The sequence below is a fragment of the Bufo gargarizans genome, chromosome 5 (assembly GCF_014858855.1).
Source record: "Bufo gargarizans isolate SCDJY-AF-19 chromosome 5, ASM1485885v1, whole genome shotgun sequence".
NCBI lineage: Eukaryota > Metazoa > Chordata > Amphibia > Anura > Bufonidae > Bufo > Bufo gargarizans.
This window is the reverse complement of record NC_058084.1, coordinates 103697280-103716752: the sequence shown is the minus strand read 5'-3', so window position 1 is coordinate 103716752 and position 19473 is coordinate 103697280. Positions and strand designations below refer to the sequence as shown.

At 39.1% G+C, this 19473-nt stretch overlaps 1 protein-coding gene across 2 annotated transcripts in view; it reads right to left on the bottom strand.

Annotated features, from left to right (window-relative positions):
• Nucleotides 1-4150: 4150 nt before the first annotated feature.
• SULF1 (sulfatase 1) overlaps nt 4151-19473 on the bottom strand; it is a 108953-nt gene continuing 93630 nt past the window's right edge. The window contains exons 14-21 of one of the 2 annotated variants that reach the window (XM_044293105.1): nt 18804-18900; nt 18056-18150; nt 16467-16532; nt 15703-15875; nt 13728-13870; nt 12632-12755; nt 11884-11917; nt 5817-5985 (exon numbers count right to left, since the gene is read on the bottom strand). In XM_044293105.1, the coding sequence (XP_044149040.1) occupies nt 5955-5985; nt 11884-11917; nt 12632-12755; nt 13728-13870; nt 15703-15875; nt 16467-16532; nt 18056-18150; nt 18804-18900 (763 nt within the window). In that variant the 3' untranslated portion in view covers nt 5817-5954. Of the gene's footprint in view, nt 5986-11883; nt 11918-12631; nt 12756-13727; nt 13871-15702; nt 15876-16466; nt 16533-18055; nt 18151-18803; nt 18901-19473 lie in introns of both variants that reach the window. The other variant, XM_044293104.1, reaches the window with a different exon arrangement.

Below are 19473 nucleotides of genomic sequence, written 5' to 3'. Positions count from 1 at the left end.
TATCACACTGGATATGGCACAAGAATCTTCATATAAATGTGTTTCCCTTGTGGTACAAGTGTCATATACAAATCTTGCTTTTGCCTAAGTTAGGTTTGTTTTTACTTGATATTTATTTCTACGAAACCTTGAAATCATTTTGGAAAACGTTAAACTGGTTTCTTTAATTCAGTCTTTCTGAAAATGTTGTTTACAAACCTTTCGATACTTGATATAAATAAAGAAGAAATGTTCATACTATGTTTCCCTGGTGGCATTCCTTGCTTTACACTGTAAATTGTTCACCTAATTACTGCATTTACTTACTATCACCATTTCCAAAAATATAGAAGAATGAAGCAGAAAAAGAGCATATGGTCCATCCAGTTTGCATGACATTGCTTCTGATCCCCCCCAACTAATTAGATTGTTTCACCTTGTTCCCATTTTGTCTGCATTTTTTCTTTCGACAAAAAAATAACTAAACGCTGCAGCTAGATGACACATAGGAAATTATAAAACACTGTACAAACCAACTTTTTTAGTGCCGTTTTAAGAGAGTTTTACTGGTGTTTGTTGCTACACTAAATTTATTTTCAAATTGGAGCATGTCCTGTATGTGGTGTTTTTCACATGACTGAAAAAAACTCCACCTAAACAAATGCCAGAAAGCCAAAAAAGCCCCCCAAAAACTAAATGTGGAAGCACGATTAAAATATTTAAAGCTTGCAACCATGTTACCACTTTTCCTTCTTTCCTCAAGACCAATTAAGTTCTTTAGCTCTTTCTTGAAGTTTCATGCTTAAAAAGGGAATGTGTAATCAAAAAATTACCTATTGTTTAGATCATCTTTTTTAAACATATATTTGAAAATAATTTTTGATATTTTATATTTAACCAAAAACCATAAAATCCCTCAGTTTTCACAATGGCCACTAAGCCTAATAGTAGGAGCCACTTCTTGGTCTGTACAGATCACTTTACTGCAGCTACCTGCTTATCGTCATAAAAATCCTGCCTGTAATTATATCTCCTATGTGTATAGATAAGGGAGGATCCACTATTCACAGTAGATGACTGTCAAAGCTTATCTATTCTTTCCGTCTACAATGACCTCTGCACAGGTCACAGCATACCCAGAAAACTCTCCCATAGAAGTCAGTGATGTCCCCTCCTGACCATTGTGTCTATGGCCCATGGGGCTGCCATAAAGAAATTTTCTTAAATGCTTTCAAAATGCCGTTAAGAATCGCTCAGGCAAGATGGCTGCCCCATAATCATATTCAGGAAATAGAATAAAAAAGCTGCAATCAGAAAATAAAGATATTAGAAAAAAAAAGGAGATGTGTTACGATCTGGTTTTAACCAGCAGATAAAAATTTTGATGACACATTTCCTTTAAAGGCCCCTTTACAATGCCTGAACATCAGTCAGATTATCACTAACAAGCGTCTAAACAGCGCTCTACTTCCAGCTAATGTTAATTCTGTGTGGGGACAAGCGATGGCATTAGTGATCAGTTTTATCATACTGTGGAGGAGATCCCTGCATGTAAATGCAGCTTTCTCCTTCACTGACAAGCAGACAATTGTTGGAAAGGGACGTTTCCTTCCCAACAGTTGTCTGCTCAATTGAGCTTTGTAAAGGGGCCTTAAGATCTTCCAGCATTTTCGTTGCCCATGTTTGAAACCATTCTACTTTATCAGTGTCTTCTCCTCACTATGCTTGGCGGAGACTTCTGCCTACCAGTAAGCCTGATGATGTCACCGGCACAGATAAGTGGTCTATAGTACCCGCCTCCAAAACAACCTAGGGCAACGCTATAGACCGCTTATCTGTGCTGATTATGTCACCGCCAAGCATAGTGAGGATAAGCCTGATACGTCACCGGCAGTAAACAAAAACCTTGCGCAAGGGGGAGCATCAGAGCAAGGAAATAGTAGTAAAAGAATAGCTTATATCCGGGTTTAGCCATGAACCCGGACAATCCCTTGAAAGCTAAATAATTTTCCTTGTTGGACATCTCCAGGATTGTGAACCCTCCAGGAGTGTGATCAGCAAACCTTAACTGACAAACCTCCTTTCTATGTCACTAAACATATTAGAAAGAATAGGACCCAGAACAGACCCTTGTGGTACTCCATGTATTTACTAATGTGTCTTCAGAATGCACACCATTAATCACTATCCTGTATGACAAAGCGAGGACCAACTTCCTGCACCTTGCTATACAGTTACAGCAGGAGGGTGGTTCTGTCACAACGGAAGCCGTTTTGAAGCTTTAAGCACACCAAATTGGACACATACGTTTTATGCATAATAACACTTTTTAATCATTTATAACAATTGCACATTGAAGGAATACTACAGGAAAAAAACGAATGTGTTATTTGTAGTTCAGGGGCAGCGTATGACTTTTTTCTTTGCTATTATTATGACCCAGGGTTCCTTAAAATACAGTTTGATTGTACAAAAAATGATTTCATCATCATTAGATATAGCATGCAAACTTATAGAGCAGGGATGTGACATTACTATTTCATAACGCTGAATGAACTGACACTGTGCAATAACCACCATTAACAACTCAAAATGTAATTTATGGTTGATGGCCTTTTTCAGTTCCTTGGGTCATTTCTCCCCTACACAACTATGTATTCCATAATCAAACTAGAATTTTCTCTTGTACACAGAATCCACTCCTCCGCCCATCTTCTAGGTTCCTCCCTTTCCCAGTGGCAGTAACAGATCTCTGGCCCTCACTAATGACTGTTCAGCTGCTGGGCTACTTAGCAGCTACCATGCTGGCAATTAGGGTCACTACGTTTTTGGCTTGTGTTCATTTTTCTGTTATACCTACTAATTATTTAAAATGGTTGTCCCACAAAACAAAACATACCCTCTATCCACTGTAAAGGGGATAACTATCTGGTCACTGGTGCCCTGACGCCAGCCAATCATGGGAATGAGGACCCTGCATCTCTACATGAATGGAGCAGCAGGTGGAGCAAACATTCTCTGCTCCATTTCCTCTTTATGAGACTGCTGGAGATTTCGAGGTACAGAGATCAGATGCTTATCTCCTATCCTGTCAATCAGACATTCCAAACCTTTTATTTGTTTGGAGCCACATTCAACTTTCAGTGATGGTTGGGAGCAACAGTCAATTCAAAAATAAAGGAGAGGGATTTTGAATGTGAAGAAATGAAAAATATGTAATTGCAAACATTTGCTGATATATTTCAGTGTGAAATTTAACACTAGTATTATACCATCCAAATTGGCACTGTTTGGTGGTAAATCTAGGATAGGTCTGTAACAATGTCAACTGCCAGTACATATGGTCATAACTCAGGACACCCATGGCGACCCACACAGCACATATGGCTCCTGAACTACTGGTTGGGGACCACTGCTGTAGATATTTGATAAGTTTGAATTGTGGTAAAACCCTTTTAAAACCCATTGTAGTTGCGATTATTGTGGTACATTTTTATCCCACTAAGTTATATCCTTACTGACCCTATCTGGCTGCTACCTAAGCAGGGCAAGTGCCAAGGTGCACAGTGATCTGGGTAAATATATACTATCCTGACTATACTAGTCAAGCCATAGGTGGGTAGACAGAAGGCCCACTGGGACTCACACCTGGAGCTAGCCCTTGCTCCAAGTCATACGAGAAGATTTATCGAAGCAACCAATCAGATTACACCTTTCATCTTCCAAAGGAGCTCTGAAAAATGAAAGGTAGAATCTGACTGGTTGCTATGGGCAACTAAGGCAGTTTTCCTTTACACCAGTTTTGATAAATCTCCCCCACAGTTTTTATATCTTGCGCTGATGAAGCCCTACAAGGCTTTAACAACATCTGCATGGAAGTTGAAATAACAGGTGATTTTAAACTGCATCATACTTAACCGCTGGTGCAAAAAGCGAAGATTTTCATGGCTCTAATTGAGCAATCCATATTACAGATAAAATGTTAGCATTGAAATTTTAGGTCCCTTGATGTTCAGTTTGATCTAATCCTTTTCCCAAAACCTAAGACTGATAGGTTACTGACTTTAATGTCTTCACTTCTGGATAATGTAGATTTCCCCCCAAACAAGGGATAAAACACGTGCACATATGACTGCATTAATGTAAAAATAATAAAACTATTTAAATCAAGTTTCATTTGTAAAATGAAAGCACATTTTTTATTTGAAGAAACGTTGCTTCGTGACTTTCCTGAAGCCCGAGTTGTTCTATAAAAGTATAACAGATACTATACAGGATTAAAAAAAACACAAAACCTATAATCTGAAATCTATTTACAAAAAGGACAAAAAAAAGTACTTTCATCACCATAAATACGTTTGTACAGCCATCAGGTCGGTGACATGCACAGCAACAATTAATGTTTAGCATACAGTATGTATATAGACCATGTAAGGACTGCTCGAAGAATAAAAATATTGGTTACTCCATGGATCAAATGTGATGAAGGAGGTTTTAGGTCTCATGTAGAAGCCAAAAACAATCCTATGAGAAAACGAGTAAAACAAGACTTTTGAGGTACACATCGAATATGATTTTCATGATCAATCAGCTCTTTACCTGCAAGTACAGATGTCTTTTCATACAATGCACCATTACAAGCTTTTTGTGTTGATTACTATCTTTAAAATTCTTGTATACTTAAAAAAGATAATACACCTGCACATATATTTTTAGGTACATGCAAATTTTTGAATGCAATCTTTTAAGGCACATTTTTGGCACAAAATCTTAGTTTTTTATGCACAATTCCTCACATATGCATCATAGAGAGATGAAAGTAAACGGGATAAACTTTGTGATCAAGCTGAAAAAGCTTCAAAAAAGTGCAAAATTAGTTTAATTAAAAAAATTTCCAGTGGTTAGAAAGTAAAATATAACAACATTTTTTAGTGGGGATGTGAGATAATGTGTGGTGTTTAAATGCACAAAAATATGAGCCCAAATGGTGAACAGCAAATAAAAGAACGTGTCAACAATATAGTATTAAAGTAAACTTTGTGATGTGATGTAGGTAACAAGTGTCATATGGGGACTGAAGGGTGAAACCATTTGCACAAATTATGATCTAATAAAGTGAAGCAGTTAAGAATACCAAATCTGGAATGTCAAGTGCCACAAATATTTGACTGCTCTTTTTTTGTATTGTCATGCACATGTTTGAAAAGGCAAGGGATCAGGCACTGCCTTCTACATCAAAGTTTCTATTATTCTCTTCTGGAGAATTTTTTGTAGATTGGGCTTTTGTGCTTTTTTGATCTTCATAATCATCTGCCTGATCTGCAGCTGAAAAATTGCTTTTCTGTTGAGTCACAGAATCAATAGGAAGGTATATCTGATCTTCAAAAATATCTTCACTTGCATGACTTTGATGCTGTTGCGATTCTGTAGGGACATAACGAATAGTCTGAATATTTGAAGAACTTTTGGATTCTAGTTCCATGAACCCATTTCCGCTGAAATCCATTACATAAGTATCTAAATCTACATGGTCTTTCCATTTTTCTGTTTTACTCTTGATCCAGTGTGCCTGGTTAGTTTTTTTCCTGCCAGGAATATCGTTATTTGTTTCAAGTTTTTTCTTGTGATTAAATATCACTGTGCTCAAATTCAAGATACCAAAGTTGGCTTCTATTTTAGGTTCCCTTTCTTCTGCAACTAAACCACTAAATTCGTCTTCGGAGTCAGCAGAGGACATTTCCACCACAGATGAAGTATCGGAAGGCCCAGAAATTTGTTCAACCACAGTTGAATTTGCTGTATTTTTTTTAGGGATATTGTTCAGCAGTGCAAAAACTCTATCTACATCCTTCAAGTAATTAGCCCAGTCATCCAGACTAAGCCTGTAGTTGTTTCTGTAGCCATACAAGCTTTCATTTACGCTGTACAAATCTTCCAGTCCTTTCCAGTCAACATCCTCTGTGAAATTTGGCAGGTTAACCTTCCCATCCGTCCCATAGTTGTCCTCTGTAAAAATACAAATTGGATTTGTGAGAGTACAATATACTCATGCATAAAAACTAGTGCAAAACAATTATGAAGAAAGTGATTGCAACAACTCAAATCACTTACTTATTCATTTTCAAACAATTTTTTAATTGAGTGATATAGGAAACTGCTCCAGTCTTCATTAATTTTTATACACAAGGCTAACAAGGGCTAAGAAACATAATTCAGCTTTATGGCGATAGTAAGAAAAGATGTTTGCCACCAAAGACATTTATGGTAAATCTTAATGTACTCATAAATATCAAAGTTGATCAAAACAGGCAATAGTAATCAGTGATTGTTTTAACTGACCAAGGGCAGTGTGCCATCATCTGAGAAGTCGTCAGTGTTTGAAATTTTCATCCGATAGCAGGACGAAAAGATCTTTAATTAAAAGAAAGACTTTTTTCAAATATTCATTCTTTGAAAGAACGTTCCCAGAAAGATTCTTTGCCCTGTGTCATTCACCATGTATGGCCAGTTTGAAGAACTGTAATGGTGGCTAACAGGGACTAAAATATGTATGGTTGCATCTTCGAAATAATCGTTCACTAGATCAGTGTTTCCCAACCAGTGTGCCTCCAGCTGTTGCAAAACTACAACTCCCAGCATGCCCGGACAGCCTTTGGTTGTGCTGGGCATGCTGGGAGTTGTAGTTTTGCAACAGCTGGAGGCACACTGGTTGGGAAACACTGCACTAGATGATCGTTCAAGCAATAGTTGTTCAAACATCCAGAAAATCTAATGTGTATGGCCAGACATAAAAGTCTGATAGATTTGCTCAGCTGTTTCCATCACTTCCTTTGACTAGAAGGAAGAGAGCCGCACACAAGTCTTTCCCATTCTACCAAACGGTGAGTGCCCCAATCAACAGTTCTGTATGTTAGAGAGACCCTTTTAACAAGGAACACCAACTTGCATCCTTCGAATGAAAGCTAGCTTTTGAGTATACACCTAGAAGAGAACACTGGTACCATGTGCATGACTCCTTATAACTTTCTCCTAAAAATACAATAATGCTTTTAATTTAAAGACCAGTTGTCTCAAAATAAGTGTTCAATTAAAGTATGAAATAATTAGTGGATCATAGCTTTCTTATGCCAACATAAAAGATTCAATGTAACTCTTGTTTACTGCAATCATTGACACAGACAACCCAAATTTTGGCCCACTTGCCAGTAAAATCATATCAAATAAAAAGTCAGCAGAACACTGCTTGCACAGCACAATCTGCTGCCCAAATTTAGGTGTCAGCATCAACTATGCTTTCACCCAATGAATGAGCAGTTTTTGCACCTTTACACAGGCTGATTATCGGTTATGAGCGTTCCTATGAATGTTAATTAATTATCAGCTCATGTTAAGAGACCTCTAAGATGACTATACCAATTGGATAAATATTGACAGAACCACCCAATTTTTCAGCAGAATTGGCCAACAACCTAATGTGTATCTGTCAGAAATGTATTCTGTTGCAAGGCTGGCTTAAATTCACCCAAACTACACTGGCATTAGTCGGAAACTGTACAACTCTTACTTGTATGGCGATTTGGTACTAGTAAGTGAAATATATATATATATATATATATATATATATATATATATACATACACATACACACACACACACAAAATATACAAAACAGGGGCACCACAGCCAAAAACTAACAAAAGTAACTGGGTGCCAGCGGCTATGGGGGCGATCCACCCATCTAACTTATATAAAATATTGAATTCTGCGGCACATCCAGAAAAACGTGAGTTTATTCACCAAAGATACAGCAATGTTTCAATCCTCTCAATGGGATCTTTCTCAAGGTATTACTATTGCTTGAGAAAGATCCCATTGAGAGGATTGAAACTTTGCTGTATCTTTGGTGAATAAACTCGCGTTTTTCTGGATGGGTCGTGCAATTCAATATTGTTATACAGGTCCTTCTCAAATAATTAGCATATTGTGATAAAGTTCATTATTTTCTGTAATGTACTGATAAACATTAGACTTTCATATATTTTAGATTCATTACACACCAACTGAAGTAGTTCAAGCATTTTATTGTTTTAATATTGATGATTTTGGCATACAGCTCATGAAATCCCAAATTTCCTATCTCAAAAAATTAGCATATTTCATCTGACCAATAAAAGAAAAGTGTTTTTAATACAAAAAAAGTCAACCTTCAAATAATTATGTTCAGTTATGCACTCAATACTTGGTCGGGAATCCTTTTGCAGAAATGACGGCTTCAATGCGGCGTGGCATGGAGGCAATCAGCCTGTGGCACTGCTGAGGTGTTATGGAGGCCCAGGATGCTTCCATAGCGGCCTTAAGCTCATCCAGAGTGTTGGGTCTTGCGTCTCTCAACTTTCTCTTCCCAATATCCCACAGATTCTCTATGGGGTTCAGGTCAGGAGAGTTGGCAGGCCAATTGAGCACAGTAATACCATGGTCAGTAAACCATTTACCAGTGGTTTTGGCACTGTGAGCAAGTGCCAGGTCGTGCTGAAAAATGAAATCTTCATCTCCATAAAGCTTTTCAGCAGATGGAAGCATGAAGTGCTCCAAAATCTCCTGATAGCTAGCTGCATTGACCCTGCCCTTGATAAAACACAGTGGACCAACACCAGCAGCTGACATGGCACCCCAGACCATCACTGACTGTGGGGACTTGACACTGGACTTCAGGCATTTTGGCATTTCCCTCTCCCCAGTCTTCCTCCAGACTCTGGCACCTTGATTTCCGAATGACATGCAAAATTTGCTTTCATCCGAAAAAAGTACTTTGGACCACTGAGCAACAGTCCAGTGCTGCTTCTCTGTAGCCCAGGTCAGGCGCTTCTGCCGCTGTTTCTGGTTCAAAAGTGGCTTGACCTGGGGTATGCGGCACCTGTAGCCCATTTCCTGCACACGCCTGTGGATGTTTCTACTCCAGACTCAGTCCACTGCTTCCGCAGGTCCCCCAAGGTCTGGAATCGGTCCTTCTCCACAATCTTCCTCAGGGTCCGGTCACCTCTTCTCGTTGTGCAGCGTTTTCTGCCACACTTTTTCCTTCCCACAGACTTCCCACTGAGGTGCCTTGATACAGCGCTCTGGGAACAGCCTATTCGTTCAGAAATGTCTTTCTGTGTCTTACCCTCTTGCTTGAGGGTGTCAATGATGGCCTTCTGGACAGCAGTCAGGTCGGCAGTCTTACCCATGATTGCGGTTTTGAGTAATGAACCAGGCTGGGAGTTTTTAAAAGCCTCAGGAATCTTTTGCAGGTGTTTAGAGTTAATTAGTTGATTCAGATGATTAGGTTAATAGCTCGTTTAGAGAACCTTTTCATGATATGCTAATTTTTTGAGATAGGAATTTTGGGTTTTCATGAGCTGTATGCCAAAATCATCAATATTAAAACAATAAAAGGCTTGAACTACTTCAGTTGGTGTGTAATGAATCTAAAATATATGAAAGTCTAATGTTTATCAGTACATTACAGAAAATAATGAACTTTATCACAATATGCTAATTTTTTGAGAAGGACCTGTATATATATATATATATATATATATATATATATATATATATACACACACACATATACGTATATATACACACACTTTTGTCTAACTCTGTATCAACTATTGGTTGGATTACTTTATTACTTTGAGACAACATTATAGGCCAGCATTGTGGCACAATATGGTGCATCTTAAACCTGCCCTTTTCCTGAAATGGCCCATACCGTCCCGCTAACCCATGCCCCCTTTTCAATGAAGTCGGAAAAAAGTGTACACGTTAGTAAATCTGGGTCAAAGACTTCTGCTTACAGCTGATAAACACTAGAATGTGGCTTATTTCAATACATCTACAGCCTATATTCTGTAAGCCAGTCCAGTATACAAATTAGAAGTTTAAGCTAGTTTATTTTTTACCTATCTATCCCTACGAAATATGTTCTGCAATTTACTGCCCTAGATATCTCTGTACCTCAGAGAGAGCTTCACAACAGCACCCATGTGTTTAGGAAGGATTTTGCATATACAAAGTATTGAAGTTAATGTTTGACAGTTAATCATTAAATTAATAATCCCAACATTTCTACCATGTATTCCACCAATGTTGTGCTCTAGGCAATTTTTAATTCTTTTCGAGTGCATTATGACTCACACTAGATTCAGTACAAAATGGGGCAGATTTACTAATTAAAATAAGACAGATTTTTATATTGATGACCTATCCTAAGAATAAGCATCAATATCAGATTGGTGGGGGTCTGACATCCCCACAACCCTATTGATCTGCTGTTCAGGAGTAGCTCTGGCACTGGTAATAGGCACCAGGACTTCAGAGCTCTGTTCACTGAGTAGTGGACGGAGCTGGTTACTTCAGCCCTGCTCCCGTTGAAGTGAGTGGGAGCAGCACCGTTGTAACCAGCTCCACCCACTGCCCAATGGAAGGAACTGTGTAGTTCCAGTGCTGGAGCTACTCCCAAGCAGACTATTGGTGAGGGGTGGGGTGACAGACCCCTGCTAATCTGTTATTAATGTTCTATCCTGAGGATAATCCATCAATATAAAAATTCTGGAGAACCCCTTTAAGAAAACTAAGCATGGATCAGTGTATTTGTTGAATGTATCAAAAATATGCATCACGGTACCTTTTGTGACAGAGGTTAGAAGATAGGAGAAACTGATTGCAAGTGAGGTTAACTGACAGTCTCTTGATTCTCAGTGTTGTGGTTTGGTAATGACCACACCTCTTGTCAGGTGCAGCCCATGGTCATTACTGCATTCCCTAATTAGTTTAGTCTCACACTGCATACCATGCGGTTGATATTCTCTGCTTGGATTTGGAAGAGTTGGTTCCTTACCCATGTTCCTGCTCATCCATTCTCTATAAGGTAAGTTGTACTGCTCCTGGTATTTGGTTGTTCCCCTGTGCTTGTTGTTACTAGGCCTCAGGGAGACGCTGGTTCGTTCACCTGATAAGGAACCAGTAGTCTCATTCCCTGTCACTACCTAGGGCATTTCAGGGCTCCTGGGGTCTAGGTTACAGCTTATGTATTTTCCAACCTTCAGGGTCTATACATACTGACAGGAGTCAGGGCCAGGTTTAGGGGCTTCCTAGGAGGTGACCTTTTCCCTCTTCCTAGCTTTGAGGCCTAGTTCTGTTTCACTCCCTTCCCCTGTATTAATGACATTATGGCATGCACCAGTTTTTTACTCCACAATAAGGGTAGTAAAATAAAGCAGACAGCCAGCCAGGTAAAGAAAGGTGTATAACATCTTGCAAGATGCTCCTAGCCTATCACACAACACATTTGGTGCATCTTTTGACTGTCAGGTCTATGGTTATGCTGTCTAGATTTTAGACAGCATTAGTAAATAATTCCCAGTCTTTAAAAAGTTGCCTGGACCAGATCTATGAATTATTTACTTCTATATGGATGCTCATTGCATGCATGTATACATTTTTATATTTCAGCAAGGCTATAAATGTACAGCATGTAAAGGAAAACATGACAAAATATTACAATACAAAATTAAGTGCAAAACAAATAAACATAAGTAGATGATAGAAGAAACATAATACACCGGCTATCTCACCACTCCTAATGGAAAACTAAATTATTTGATGAATTTCATGTTTGAAAAAATCACAAGTTACAAGCATGAAATGGGATGCATGAGCTCTTGCTGTAAAGATGAGATAAAGTGAATAATGGTAGGCCTCAAACCACTGACCATGAAAGGAAACCATGGTTAGAACGTGCATGCATCAAAAGCTATGCTGTGTGCCACATGACAAGATACAAACATTAGTCAGAATGGGCTGATCATGCAATTATTTTGGGAGAAGCCGCTGAGAAGGATAAATAAGAAAAAGAACATATACCTGTGTGGATCATAGGCTCCTCCATCTTTACTCCCTGATATAGGAAAATACAAGAGTAACGCTTGTTAACTTTTGGAAGAGAAATTAATCACAAAAAGTAGATTGCCACGCCCTCTAGAAAGATGAGTAAAAGTTGTACTGGATACCTAAACTCAGTAAAGGCAGCCATTTTGTTAACCTGACCAACAGCCATGAGCATGCACCATCTTGAATACACCAAACTGAATACTGGCTCTTTCCTCAAAATGGCTGAATTTAATTCACTTTAACAGGAGTTTGGTTTGATTTGCAGTAGCTGGAAATGAGTATTATATCAAATCTTTATTTTTAAAAAAGGTTAAAAAAAAATATACATTCGAAGGTCATCGATGCTTGATTGAAAGCAAAAATGTCAGTCTTAGAAAAGATACATTGCACTTTACAAGGAGTCAGTGGGTTAGTTGGCAGCCCCTAGCTAGGTTCAGCCTAGTAGCTGTTAGCTAAGAAGGCAATGCTGGCAATAAGCTTTGCTGTCTAGATTAGGCCATCCTATAAAGAACCCTGTAGAGAGGAACCGAAAAGCTCAATGTGTTTTCATTCAGTAGTCTGCTGCACATATATACATGGAAGGTACAGCATCATCCTTTAGTGGTCTGAGTCCATTAGACCCTGTAATAGACCAAACATTGATTCCAGAAAAGCCTAAAGGACTCTTCACATCAACCACGTTTGCCATTACAATAAAAGTTTACTCATTAAGTCAAGTTACCTGTTTCTAGTCCTTTTGGCCTTGGGTTGCATTGTCGATGACCTTGGCAGCTTCTTAGTTCCATCAGTTGTATGTGAAGCTGATTCAATACTCCTCTCTCCACAGTATGTACAGTGTTTGTTAACTGCAAAGAAAGAAGGACCATGTGAGAATGCTCCATCAACAAAAAGGCCTTGTGCACATTACAGCTTTGTATGGACCCATAATATGGCACCAATTGACTTTTATAGGGTCTGTTATTTCTCAATGTGCTGGAGGCATAAAGAGATCTTCACCCGTATTCAACAAGAGGAAAAAGAGGACTTCTCCAATGTATACCATATTATAGAGCTATTCTTGCCTAAAAACATTCAGATTTTTTTATCATGAGGGCCATATTTTAAGTTGATTTTGCTTGAGGCTGTGTTGGCATATTTTTCACCAAATTTATCAGACTTTTATATGCTGTTTCTTGGATAATTTTAACAATTTTTTCTGGAAATGCCTCTAGCTTCCCCCAACCCAATGCCTTACTAGGCTGTTTTGTTGTTGTTTTTTTAAAGGAGTCTCAAGCAGGGGACTCCCTACATGTTGCCAATTAGCCCTAATATGGCATATGGAGGGGTTTTCTTAATGAAAGAACCTTTTTAATAACATAAATGTGCTTTAAAGTCATAACTACACTACTGTAGCCACAAGAGGGCATCCTCTTTGCCAAGTGAAAAGAAGATTTCAACATTGTCATAGATTAAGATTCTTTACTGTAAGAGTAGTGAGACTATGGAACTATATGCCATAGGATGTTGTGATGGTTGATTTATTGTTCTAAATCCCTTTCCTGGGCAATATATTATTACAAATTATAGTTATGAGGTGGACTTGGAGATTGTTTCTTCTAATATGGGGCATTTGGCACTAGCCTCTTTAAAGTTGTTTGCCTTCATCTGGATCAACACAGTGTGATTATAGGTTGACCTTTAGGCTGAACTTTAAAAACTAGGTTACTAGGTGCTAACTTACTATGACAGACCAGGTTCCACTTGGACTAGTAGGAGCATTGTAACTGCACACATTTTAGGTATGTAACTAATTATTAAATTAGGCTTCATGTGCTTACCTGATATGGATCGATGTTCATATCAAAATATTCCAAGAAACCAGTTGCAAATTCACAAAACAGAAAATTATGAGTCTCATTGACAGTTCTCAGGCACCAGTATGTGTTATTGTTGGAGCTGGTACAGGCGCAGAAAGATCCCACTGTGAACAAGGAGGAGAACATGAAGGTGAAGAAAACTTGATGAATATAGATTTATAAACCGAACTGTAAACAGTGAATCAAAATAGCAGGAATGAGATGATCATGATAGTAGTAATGCGATAAATAATATTACCAAATTAAAGATATTGTCAGAGTTAATTAAAAACTTGCCAAAAGCCACTTAATGTAACAAAAATAAAGTTCATACCTGTTTTCCCCTTGCCATTTCCAGCACCCCAGCTCCGGTCCTCCCACTGCAGCCAAACAATGGCCACAACGTTCTTGTGACATACACAGCCAAGGGTACTGAAGGCAAGGTGCCAGTCATTTGATTTTATGTACTTGTTTTTAAAAATGCATGCAAGAAAAATGAAGCAGATGACTGACACCTTACAGAAAGTCAGAAACTTGTAGTCACTGAGAGGAGCACCCCAATATTAAATAATGTGTTTCTCTATGACTGATCTCCTTATACTTTACCCTGTGGGCTCGTGTTTCTCATGTTGGGTCTTTTTATTTCTCAGTCTGTCCCCCATAGTCTTTCCCAACCAGTGGCTTGGGAGTGACAAGTGGCTCTTGGACCCCGTACCTGTGGCCCCCAGCTATTGGCAGCTCTAGATAGTACTGGACACTAGTCGCACAGGCTGATGATCGAGAATGAGTAGGCTCATCAGCCCGTCTAAAACCCCACCAATCAGTCGACAAACTGGTAAACTTGTTTGTTACTGATCAGATCTTTTTATGCAGCCGCAAAAAACATAATTTGTCAGTAACACATCTTCCTGCCTACAATAGGCAAACTGTATGAGGAACAAACAATTGTACAAATAATTATTTTTCCATAATGCAGTTTGCTTAGAGCTGTGTAAAGACTCTTTATGTCAGGGCTGACTGACTTGTTAGATTGTTGATCGGGGCCCATTATGGCCCCAATTGAGTCATGTAAAAGGACCCTAAGATTGCTGTCACACATACTGTCCAATGCACAATCAAGCGGCAGCTGCTATGTGGTGGAAAGCAGCATGGCCATGCAAATTACGAATGAAATAAGTAATAACTCCTTGTAGTTTGTTAATGGTTGTGTGGTTTGAAAATGAAAAAAACAAAAACATAGCCTGTAACAAACTGCAACCAGCTACAACTGCATTGACCTGTAACTTCTGGTAGCATCCCGGCCACCACTCTCCCAGTGGTACATGTGACAGCACCCTTAGAGGCATTTTACTTGCCATTATCTGTAATTAGCTTTTACCTTTTTGTGAACTGCATGGTACATTGGTGTAATAATCATGGCCCGGATAACAATCCCTCTAACCCTCAGCTTGCAAAGAATCTTTCTTAAAGGGTTGTCCAGCTTTAGGGACTATAACAGATCCCTCCACTGTGTTGTATCTGTCGGAAAACTGGTATACACCTGCTTCCTGCTGCCTCGTTTCTGCTCCTTGGCTCCCTTTAATGGTCTTCTGGTTCCCATCCTGTAAACTGCCAGATGGACGGGGGTCAAGTGTGCAGCCAATGATTGGCCTCAACAGTGATGTGTCTCCAAGCGGCATATGACCCATCAATGACATGTCGATTGAAAGCATGTCACTGCTGAGGCCAGTCATTGGCTCCAGTGCGGACCCTGTCCATCTGGAAGTTTACAGGACAAGGATCAGAAGACCACTGAAGGTAGCCAGAATGGAGAGGTGAGAGCAGGCGAGTATGAGTTTTTAAATATATACAACATGCTTCAAGAGTCTGTTATAAAAGTCCCCAAAGCTTGGCAACCCTTAAAGATGAGGATAATGGAAACATAGTTCAGTAACGGTCACCATCATGCAGATCTTACAATTCCAGAACGGAGCAGTCTGCCAGTGGTTGTTGTCATGAGTAAAGCAAGTGAGACCGGGAAAGCTGCATTCTTCTCCTTTTTTGTGACGTTTCTTTTCCTTTCTCTCCTTTTTCCGTCTACGGTTCTCCTTAAAGATCTGTAATTTGTTGTCAACCTCTTGAGCTCCTTCCCTGTGGAGGAAACACTTTTATTACAATTCAAGCAGCACTCATATAATATCTTTATTATATTATATGCATCCCTTTCCAGTAGCTGTTTTGCTGACAGCACCTGAGGCTACTAAAAAACGGATTCCAAGATGCGTTATTGGACACAGGTGAAATCCGTGCTTGGGATTAATACAGCAGTTGGCAAACCTGTTCACATCCTATCGATGCTGATGTCCTAACAACCATTTTACAGTGCCAGAATTGTCAGAATTGTCCTTGCTCTTAATTTTAGGAGGTCAGCTTTAAATTGGTATTAAAGGGATAGGGCCCTGTAGAGTCTCCCGCTGTATACTGCATGTGCTGTTTCACATGTCCAGTTCTTCCATGTGATGGAGAAATGTCACACGTGTAACACACTCATTTACACAATGATGGTCTGGGGACAGAACATGCTATTATCAATTACAATATCTCAGCTATTTAATCAGCGAGGGGATGTATCTATGCATTTGTCAGCATAGCAGTATAGCCAGGGGTGGAAATGACTGAGGAGCTTTATAGGTGATGAATTTAACAAGAAATGTCTACATAATATGGAATAATGACGCTTACTTGAATGGATGGACATGGCCCTTTATCTTATCTTGAGTCCTAATTCCTTTCTCCTTTTTGTAAAACCTACAACAAACACATGAATTAGTTTATCCATATTACAAAGCTAGAAAATTAACGGTAGTCATTTACTAATCTGAAATCCGCCTAAATCAGGAGCAGATGGCGGCGCAATGGCTAGTTGCGCGACCATTGTGACTTTTCTCCGCGCACACTAGGTGTAAAATTGTGGGTGTGGACAGGACCGTCCCGTCTCGTTTCATTAATCATTTTCTACGCCTGTTTTAGGTGTAAAAAAAAGTGCAAGACAGCTCAGATGCCGTCTTACATTTAGAACTGGGGCTGGATGTGCTGAAGTTATGGAGAGGCCTGTGCCTCTTCATAACTTCGGCGGATCCACTGCCAGCACAGGGGCTTTATTAAAGGGAACAGATCAGGTTGAACATAGTGTTTGAGCTGCAGGCAGCATGTTATAGAGCAGATTGGTGTATAGATTCAGTAAAACATGTAATTTATACATTTATATTCCAGCTCATTCTTTGAAGTCAAGGAGACGGTCCTATCAGTGACTGACAGCTCTCTGTGTATACACAGTCATAGGGGGAGATGACAATCACTGATAGGACCGGCTCCTTGACTTCAAAGCGCAGAATGAGCAATAATTTAAATGGATAAAATTCAAGTTTTACTGAATCTTTTCGCATAAAACTATATTTCAGTCTACCCAGCTCCTCTCGCTCTATAACATGATGCCTGTATCTTGCATTACATTACATTTTCATGGTGACAGGTTCCCTTTAAGACCAGCATCTAAAATGCCGGTCTTAATAAAGGTTCCCCAATGTGTTTATAAATCTGAACTACGATTATCCATTTAGTACAATTTGATTGTACATCAATTTACTCAAATCCGTATAGAGTCTCCCAATTTCTTTTTTTTACACCTGCTTGAATGGCGAAATGTGCAAGAGAAAAATGTAAATGTAAAGTAACCACTGGGGATTTAATACATGTAGAGATGTCTGAAGTTACACCCTTTCTGAGCGAGAGTTATAGACCGATGGAATGAAATATTTAAGATAGAAATAGGGGAATTCAAATGTCTAATGTAAAGCGAACAAGGTTAAATAAGGCCTTGTAGGCTGCCCAGAAAACAATCCTTCAGTTTTGAAATACAGAGAGAAGCTTAGATTTTACAGTTTGGTTTAATAAGTTAACATTAACTATGTTATTGAAAAAACTGTATTTTGGACACCATCACCAGATTTGGCACCCATTCCAGACATTATTGGAAAATTTGTAGGATTAGTCATTATGTAGGTATATTTCTTTTCTCTTTTTCCACCATGCCTGGAGCAAGGGATAGGGTTGGTGGGGTGGCTGGACTGTAGGTTGGTTTTGTTAGGCGATTTCTATGTGAACCATGTTTATGGTATTTGCACATAACTGTATAAGTTTCATAAAAAAATTAAAAAAAAGATTGTACATTGATTTAGCCATCACCTGTTTTTTTTACGTTTTTTTTTTTATACATAAAATATCAGCAATCGTGGCTTATGTATCAATAGATAATATACAGGGATACTCACCCAGACTTGCTACAGTCACATTCATCAGGCTTTCTTCTCTTCAGATGTCCTCTTACTTCTCTTAAATTCTTTATTTTGTCCTGTAACGCTTCAATCTGATAAACCCAAAAATAAGTACATCCATATTACAGAGTTTCCATCTCACAAGGTTTCCCAGTTGCCATTTCCCACTCATATAAGGGACAATTGTAGAGGTTAGCTGACCATATGAAGGGCCGTATAGTGTGTCCTAGGTGCCGGTATAGGTGAAGCATAATTTTGAAAACAATTGGGACGCTATTTGGCAGCAGGCGCACTTTGGGTGGTGTGGTAGAGCGTGCCCCTGCCCTGCAGCAGTCGTGGCAAGGCAGGGTGGTCTGATGATTTGGCCACTGAAGTGCAAAATCCAGTGCAAAGTGATTTCCACGTATCACTTTGTGCTAAGGGGCTTTGCTCTGGGTAATAGAGACTTCTTCCTTGCCGTATGCATGGCAAAGTGCTCTTCCAGCTATTGCAAATGATGGATCTGCAAGAGCTTTCTGATGTCTAGGGGTTACTGGCAGTGCCCCTGAGTTTTACGGAGATATTTGGTATTCTATGACAAAAAAATGGGTTTCTATGACTAAGCGAGTATCAGGGCTATATTTACTAGATACCAGTCTAGAAGTAGAAGAAAATGCATATGTTGTGGAATTAATGCTGGATAATGATACCTCTAATAATATGTTTTTGTTTTTTGCTGGCAGCCAGCAGAAAAAAAAAAGTTTACCTCCTTGTCAATGTAAGCTTTGTGGTCCTTCCAGGCTCTACTTGAGTGGTACAGTTCTCTTTCACAATGTACTGTGTCATTGGCAAGGATGTAACACCTATGTGAAGCAAATAAGAAAAATACATATCATGTATTCCAAACACCACAGTTAGCATATCACCTAACTACCCGCTGAAGACTAGACAGGCTGCCTCAGCGTTGCAACATACTTTACAAAAAAACTGAAATCTTATAAAAACAATGAAAATTAAGGTTTAGGACGGTATTGGATTAGTATTCGTATTGTGTGTGGTTATTCTGGAATATTTCCAGAATGCCTTAGATTAATAGGGTGCTAGCTTTAGTTCCGGTGTATGCCCAACAGACATAATGGCGAGACACCAGTGAATTATGGAACCCTATCACATAATGTATAGTTTCGGCACTGGTACAAGTGTTAGCTGGTGTACTTTATCTTTCATAGCAGTTTCCTATTCTCCATAAAACCCTGGCTCAGGGATCCATCAACCAAAAACGGACAAACATCTGTGAATCATCAAAGCTTAGCCTTGTAAGACATTGCCTTGATATTTCTAGACTAACTTCGGCTAGTGACCAAAAATCCGGAGTTCTTTCGTCAAAGGGAATCATGAATCAAATGTTAACAGCATGGATTAATTCTTGACACATC